The 8787-nt window shown below is 42.9% G+C and overlaps 1 protein-coding gene across 2 annotated transcripts in view; it reads right to left on the reverse strand.

Moving 5' to 3' along the window:
* Positions 1-8405, reverse strand: part of PARL (presenilin associated rhomboid like) — a 56462-nt gene extending 48057 nt beyond the window's left edge. For both annotated transcript variants that reach the window (XM_060100079.1, XM_060100080.1), the window contains exon 1: positions 8254-8405. In XM_060100079.1, the coding sequence (XP_059956062.1) occupies positions 8254-8378 (125 nt within the window). In that variant the 5' untranslated portion in view covers positions 8379-8405. The remainder of the gene's footprint in view (positions 1-8253) is intronic.
* Positions 8406-8787: the final 382 nt, after the last annotated feature.

Below are 8787 nucleotides of genomic sequence, written 5' to 3' on the forward strand. Positions count from 1 at the left end.
CCCTTCCTGTTTGTTCTCATTGTACTCTAATCATACTATATCCTTCTAGACTCATAGAACTCCTGTCTGCCAGTCAGACAGGTCTTCTCACCTTTGTAACCTGGGCCTTGAAACACTTTGGTTGAATAAAAGAAAAAGTTCATTTCTGTGGCATGGATGACTTCTAAGCAAGTAAATGATTCAAATATATGTCTCTAGTCCCAGCCTCAATTTTCTTGTCTTGTATTTCCAACTATATATTGAATAATTCTACCTGGATATGCTCCCCATTACTTTAAAACCAATATATTCAGAAGGGAATTCATCCCCTTCTACAAGCTCCATTTTCTGACTTCTTTATTCTTTCAGTGGGTCCACAGTTATCTTAATCACTAAGATTAAAAATCTAGAAGTCATTATGGAGTTCTCTCTCCTTAATTCTTACCATCTAATTTAAAACCAAATCTGTCAAATATTTTTTCACTCTTAATCTAGTCCCGTACCCCATGCCTAAACAACAGCAACAGCTGACTTAATTTCAAACATTTTGACATGTTGCATGTTCTTTCCTCATATCACTCTTCCACAAACATTCAACACTTCCTCAAATGCCCTCTTAGAGGGCCAACATTCTCTCCCTAATTCCCACACAATCCCTTAGTTCATCCCTTTTGGCCTGTAATACTCTACCATTTCCTAACAGATCTCACTGCTTCTAATACTGCCCTACTCCAATTCATCCTCCACATTTTATTAGGCACAAATATATTATCATTCCCCTGCTTTAAATCCCACAGTAAATTTTTCATCACCCCACCAAACTCAGCAATGCTACTCCTTTGTTGCGGTACTTACTTCCCTTTAACTTTTTCGTGCCCTTCAAAATTCAGTTCATTTATTTCCTCCTCCAGGAAGCCTTCCTAAACTCTCGCAGGCTGGGTGTCTCCTTTGTACTCCTAGAGTCCTAAAGCATCCTGTACGCACTCTTATACTTGTCTCATTTATTGCCTGTACCATAACTAGATTATCACTTCTGTATTCATTTTATCTCCACCACTAAGGCCAGTTCCTAATAAAGAAAGGGTCAATAATTATGTTAGAAGAAAGAAGGGGTCAAGAATGATTATTGGTTTTATTCTGAATAACTGAAAGGAAGGTGGTACTACTCACTAAGACAAGGAAAATCAGAGGCACCAAAATAGGAAACTGGAAAATGAGAGATGAATAATTCCATCTTGGGCACTGTTTAAAATGCTTGCAATCACAGCAGCTCAGTTCTAACAGGTAAAAATTGGAACTTAAATTTCCATCAACAGGGGAAAGGATAAACTGTGTTATATTCATACAATGTAATACAGTGGTCCCTCAGTATCCATGGGAGACTGGTTCTAGGACCCCCTGCGGATACCAAATTCGGGATGCTGAAATCCCTTATATAAAATGGCGTAATACAGTGACATTCCCCATCCACAGTTGGTTGAATACATGGATGAGGAACCTGGAGATACAGAGGGCCAACTGTACCACTCAGTGAAAAACTACTGATCACACATCACGGGTGCATCTCAAAAACACTGCTGAGTAAAGGAAGTCAAACACAAAAGAGCACATAATGTGTGTGATTCCATTAATGCATATCAAGCTGAAGAACAGGCAAAAATAATTTGTGGTGATCAAAATCAATAGTGGTGGACTTCCCTGGTGTCACAGTGGTTAAGAATCCACCTGCCAATGAAGGGGACACGGGTTCAAGCCCTGGTCCAGGAAGATCCCATATGCTGTGGAGCAACTAGGCCCGTGCGCCACAACTACTGAGCCCACGTTCTAGAGCCCGTGAGCCACAACTACTGAGCTCTCGTCCACAACTACTGAAGCCCGTGCACCCAGAGCCCATGCTCTGCAACAAGAGAAGCCACCACAATGAGAAGCCCATGCATCACAACAAAGAGTAGCCCCTGCTCGCCGCAACTAGAGAAAGCCCGTGCACAGCAACGAAGACCCAACATAGCCAAAAATAAATAAATAAATAAATTTTTAAAAAAATCAATAGTGGTTGCCTAAAGTGGGACTTGACTGGAAAGGGGCAAGAGGGAACTTGATGGAATGATGGGCAGTATCTTTATTTTTAGGTGATGGTTGCACAGGTGTATACATTTGTCAGAACTAATGGGCTGTATGCTTAATACTTATATGTTTTACTACATGTAAATTATATTGCAATGAAGTATTTTTCGCATTGGTAGAACACCCAGGTGATGTCTAGTAGGCATTTGGAAACACGAAACTCAGAAAAATGGTATAGCTACTATTACTATTACTCACCTAAAATGCTCTGTCTTCAACACTGAGTCCACACCACAGTTCAACTTCTCAGACATCACATGGTGAGGACGGGTGATGATGATAAAGTAATTCACCTTAAAACTTCTAATAATTTAGAATTTGTACTAACAAATAAGTGCTACTTCTTTCAACAAAATCTATTTTGGAAAGCAGTGCACTTAGTCAAACAATGCCAATGTTGCTCTGAATGGCTCTGAAATTCAGAACCTAGTCTTATGAATATCCTTTAGCAAGTAACTGTTGAATGGCTAATTGCAAATCTATTTCTAGTTCTTGTTCTGTTGCCTGCTTTTTCTGCAGAGGCTAGGAAAGATAAATATCTTCACTTTTCCAGTCTCTCCTATGGCTAGGGATGGCCATATTACAGAGTTCTGACAAAATGAGACTTAACTGTTTAGAAACTTCTTGAAAAGGTTTTGCTTATCTGATAAAACTGGAGGTATCACTAATGTCACATCCCTCCCACTTCTTTCTGCCTTGAAAAAGGATGCAATTTTCTAGAGATGAGGCAGTCATCTTGAATGCCCAGAGAAAGGCCAAGGGCTTCAGAAACTAACCTTAACATTTTTTGAGCCACTGAGCAAAGACAATAGCCACCTACCTCCAATCATTTTATGCTAAATACTCCTCTCGTTTCTTTAAGCAACAATTAACTTACAGCCAAATGCATTCCTAACTGATAACAGTGGCAGATGTTAATCCTTTGCAATTGGATTTGATTTTTATTAAATATTCCAAAGTTATTTAGAGCTAGGTCTAGTAAATAAATTACAAGTAACACCACTTTGGGCCAAAAACCCCAAAGATGTGATATAAAGTAATAGGAATACGTTTCCTTTAAATGTTTCCCTGTAAATGGTTACAAATTGTAACCCAGGGCCTCCCTGGTGGCAGCAGTGATTAAGAATCCATCTGCCAATGCAGGGGGACACGGGTTCGAGCCCTGGTCCGGGAAGATCCCACATGCCATGGAGCAACTAAGCCCATGTGCCACAACTACTGAACCTGTGCTCTAGAGGCGGGGAGCCACAACTACTGAGCCCGTGAGCCACAACTAGTGAAGCCCATGTGCCTAGAGCCCGTGCTCCGCAACAAGGGAAGCCACTGCAATGAAAAGCCCACACACCGCCATGAAGCAGCCCCCGCTTGCCGCAACTAGAGAAAGCCTGCGCACGGCAACAAAGACCCAATGCAGCCAAAAATAAATAAATAAGTTTAAAAAAAATTGTAACCCAATATTGTTGGTTTCTGGTATTCTTTTTTTTGGCCATGTCTCGTGGCTTACAAGATCTCAGCTCCCCAACCAAGACTGAACCTGGGTCACAGCAGTGAGAACCCAGAATCCTAACCAGTAGGCCACATTTTTTTCTTTTTAGACCAAGAAATATGAAGGATGAGATTTCTTTATATCTCCAACAGCTTAATACTCCAGGATATGTACTCAATCAGTTCTTCTACAGCTCATCAACTCATTTACAATTCTGAAGCACAATGCTTGAAAAGGAATACAAATACACCAGGTTGGGAATCTGGATTTGACGCAAAGCCAGACCTTTTGCCTAGAATAATATTTGCCTTGAGAATCTCAACAGAAGTGAAGTGTGGGACTGAGGACACCAAGAACAAATCGGCCCCAGATGCAGTTCAGATGCAAAATACATGTTAGGAGTACATACACCAGGAATTAAGAGTTGGACATACAGAACTTGTTGGATAGAATTAAGTACTCTGACTTGGCTCACTGAACACCTATTCCTTTCACCTGTGGTACATTCACATGCTGCAGGGACTGGAAAGCTAAAAACTATTTCCCAGGTATCCTTTCGGTTAGGAGTCGAGATGTGATCAGGGCCTGCTGATCAGATACATCAGCACAACACCTGAAGTCAGAACTGAGTTGAGTGAGAGGCAGTACACGAGGCATGACTTCTGCTAGTGAAGAGAACGGTGGGGACAGCATAGTTCTTACTTTGGTTAGCAGATCCTGATCTGGTAGCAGCTTCCTCAGTTGTCACATTTATTATTGCTTAAAAGAGTTGTTTAAAAGAAAAAGAATATCTGACAGTGACCTATGTAGCCCTATTTTCTATCAAGCCTTTTACAAAATATGTTTGGCAAACCCTGTCCTGAACTGCTCGTTCATGAACCACTTTGAATAGCAGGAGCTAGAATCTAATCCCTCATCCTTCCAACAACATTTCTACTTAGATTACAATGGTTATCTACAGGTTAATCCTATCTGACTAGAATTTTAAAATTAGGATTTGTAACCAAAGTATTCCAATACATAAGTTTCACTAGGACTGACAGTGAGCTTTTTTGGCTCAATCCTAGCATCCACACCTAAGGGTACCCTGGAATTTCCAGCCACTTGGTTTGGGGAGGCACACCAAGCTCCTGACTGGCTTAAGCCAACCTACACGTCCCACATCCCTGGCAACTTTAAGGAATTCAAAGATGAACATGTATCCCAAGTTAGGCCAATCCAGTCCAGTGAAATTCAAATTTCAAGATTTTGTCTGTAATACTGGGGAAGAGAATCTTTTCTTCTGGACTTGAACCTAAAAGTATACTGCCCCAAGAGCTGCTGACAGCCATCTTACAACAAGGAGATAGCATACTGAGAGCATAAAGCCAACGTTTAAGAAGCAGAGCCAAGCCATGGAGGAAAATGGAGTCCTGGTGACGATCTGAAACACTGGATCTTGTCTCACCAGAAGCCAGGCTCACCTCTGGACTTTTTAACAGTATAAACCAATAAATTCCCCTAATTATTAAGGTCAGTTAGAGCTGGGTTTTCTGTTGGTACAAGGATGCTTTTAGATGTAATAAGTACTTCATCACACATTATATGACAACGTACGTTCTCTGTCCTTAGAGAGCTTTTGTTTTACATTTCTTAAAAGTAAAACCAACCAGGAAAAGCGTGATGAATGTCTCCAATTGCAAATGTTTGATATCATATTTAAAGGCCTAGGTTCTTAAGCTCTAACCATTCATATGGGTAGGTAGTATGGAAAAATAAATGACCTGAAATAAGTCTGGAAAACAAAGGAAGCAACACAATAAAATGCATGGGGGTGGGATGGGAGGAAAGAGTCACAAGAGGTATATACCAACTCATGAGGACAGGCCTGCCTTTTTGCTCTGTGCTTTGGTCCTTCTGCCAATAACTAGTGATTTGTGAAAGCAATGTAACGTGCTCAAAGGCGGAAGATCTTACGAATGCTTGAGTTACCACTAACCGCACAATTGTTATGGTTCCATTTTTTAATATCATCCCATAACTTTTAAATAGAAAAGTCATGTCTATATAGCTGTTGCCTTAGTGGTGAGTGAGACAACACAGTCTAGTGAACTGTTTTCAACAGTGTGAGGATAAAGACAATGCCACTTAGATATCATACAAGTCAGCACTAATGTCTATGTTACTATAGATTTGTGTGAATAAACTGAGTAGAAGGGCCTAATGTGCAAATGGAGACAAGACGTGTCCAAGCACACACACACACAACAGACTCATCCCACTTAAAAGAAAATAGTTGTATTTAGGGGAAGGGGCATAAACTCTTGCATGCCACAATTATTTTCTTAAAACTCATCTTGAGTTAATACATGGTGAATTAAACAGGGAAAATAATTGAATATACCTGATTTACTAATTTGTCAGGTATTTAACCTAAATATATCTTAAGATTGTTATCCCAATCTAAAAGATTTAAGCTCCGTGTAAGTGCTACAATCAACTATTTTCTTCTCTTAGCTAGTTCTATACAACTGACAAATTATGCAGGCTTCTTTCAGACCTAAACCATTTTTCAGCAGTGCTGCCAACAGTTTGATCATGGTAAAGTTTCTGAAAACCCTAAGTGAAATAGTCTCTTTTTTCTGTAAAGAGCCAGACAATAAACATTTTAGTCTTTGTGAAGAACAATTTAAAACTCTGCGGCATAGTGTTTCATTTTGCAACCCTTTAAAGACAAAGAAACCATTCTTGGCTGGTGGGCTGCCTTGGGCCTGCTATTGTTTGCAGAAATTTTGAGGAATATCACCACCTGTAGTTCTTGTAAGAAGAAAAACTGCAAATTCTCAGCTACACTTCAGGCCCATTACATCAAAATCACAAGGACTGAGCCCAGACCTCTGCTTTTTAACCGTATCCATGACTTCATTCCTCCACATACCAATTTTAGAACCACTAGAAGTGAAAGCAGACCTAATAAAGTTATATACAAGGAAACTCATGCTGCTTTCTAGAGGCAAGTAGACATATATTCTATTATATTTCAGGTTTACCTACAATCTCTTGTAATGCACATTTCTGTCACCACAAAAAATGTCAATTTCAAACTTTGCATATAAATGACAAAAAAATTGTGATACTAATCGTCAACATCACATGATTTTTTTTCAAATGACCTCATTAACCAAGTTGTTAGTTTTCCTTTCCCTTCCTAACACATATCTTGAATATTTAACACCTGTTGCTTCCTACTAACTGTATTCACTTTTCCTCCCCCGCAAACCATGCAATTTCGACTGGGATTTGAAGTAAAGTGGAAATGGAATCAGGACCACTGAAATCAACCACCACCTCCACCTGACCTCATTCTCCATCTCCTCAGGAGTTTAAGATTAGTGCTTGAGGCTCCATGTTTCAGTGTATCATGAAGTTAAGGTACAATATAAGTCAGTTTTCCACAAATCTCTAATCCTACACACATGCAGTGCTTGTTTAGAACTGCAGGTTCTTTCACTCCCCGCACCCCCCCCCGCCCCCCAGCACCGGGCAAGATGACAGGAAGGACTGGGATAGGGCCTGGGAAATACAGTCTACAAACACTCCAGGTGATTTTAAAATTAAGGATGGCTCCACCATATTGGAGCCTCAATTATTTACCACTGGCTAATCCCCATGTTGATAAACACTTCATGTTCCTTGCTACCATCAGTCAGGTGGATTCCAGGCACACATCTAGCCAAGTCAGAAACTGGCAGAGCTGAAATTCTGTTAAAGAACAGGAAGAAATTTCAGAGCCAAATACACATCAGAATCTTAGTTCAGGGATTTCTCTCTTCTCCCAATTTAGAGTTGAATTACTCTAATACAAAAGCAGCAAGGGCTTCCCTGGTGGCGCAGTGGTTGAGAGTCCGCCTGCCGATGCAGGGGACACGGGTTCGTGCCCCGGTCCGGGAAGATCCCACATGCCGCGGAGCGGCTGGGCCCGTGAGCCATGGCTGCTGAGCCTGCGCGTCCGCAGCCTGTGCTCCGCAACGGGAGAGGCCACAACAGTGAGAGGCCCGCGTAATGCAAAAAAAAAAAAAAAAAAAGCAGCAAATACTGATAGACCGTACTCTTCATACAGCTTCTACTCGAGAAAAATTGACTTTTCTTTCCAAGTCATCTAGAAACCAAATACTCCACTTCCCAATTTCTTTAACAGAAAAGCCTCTCCTACAACTCTACAAGAGGCAAAGTGATGCCCTCCTCTGACTCCGTCTTCCCTTACAGAGTTCTCTAAACGATAAAGAACGTAATTTGTAGTAAAACAAAGGTTTTACAAAGACTGACAGAATCAAATCTCAGCCCTGCCATTCTACCAGCTGTTAACTCTTTACTTGCTCGCGGGATTATGAGGCGTGGCGCGCAAGCCCTCACAGATTACCTCTCCTTCCCGACACGTCCCTCCGGATGGGAAAGGAGCTACCGCGGGCTCACGGAGAGTTGGGCAGGGGCTGGGCAGGGTGGCGCGGCGAGAAGCGAGGACTGGACGGAGGCGAGGGGTAAAGGGGAAGGGAGAGAGGAGGGGCTGGTGAAGAGAGAGGGTGAGCCGGGGGCAGCATAAGAGAGCCGCACGGCCTCCGCCCCTGAGGATGCGCTGTCGGAGCCGAGGGCATGAGAGGCGAGAAGCCCCGAGAAGCGACCATTACCTGCGCCCGAGCAGCCGCGGCTGAGCCAGGGCCGCAGTGAGCTCCTCGCAGCTGCGGCCGCCCGCCGGTGGAGCCCACGCCGGACCACAGCCCCAACCTCTCTGCGACAAGCCTCGCCACGCCATCTTCCCAACCTCTGCCCCACCATGGCCCGACCTTACCAAACCGTGCCCGGAACCACTTCCGGGGCGAAAGGAAGAACCATAGAGTGCCGAGGGGCAGCCTAGCGCGACCCCGTGCGGCCGATCCCAGGCCGGACCAACCTGAGGGAGAGGGACCCGCCGGCCGGCAGCAGTCCGGCCGGCAGCAGTCCGGCCGGCAGCAGTCCGGCCGGCAGCAGTCCGGCCTGGACTTGGGAGGGGCGTGCGAAAGCGGCCAGGCCTCCACCCTACTGACCCACAGGAAAAAGAGGGGGAAAAACGAATTTATTGAATGATGCCATGTACCTTTACCTAAGTTACTGCATTTAATCCTCGCAAAACGCTTAAGATAGATGTTATTACTGCTTTTTTTTTTTTTTTTTTTTTACCGTGG

This window comes from Mesoplodon densirostris, chromosome 5 (assembly GCF_025265405.1).
Source record: "Mesoplodon densirostris isolate mMesDen1 chromosome 5, mMesDen1 primary haplotype, whole genome shotgun sequence".
In the NCBI taxonomy this organism is placed as follows: domain Eukaryota; kingdom Metazoa; phylum Chordata; class Mammalia; order Artiodactyla; family Ziphiidae; genus Mesoplodon; species Mesoplodon densirostris.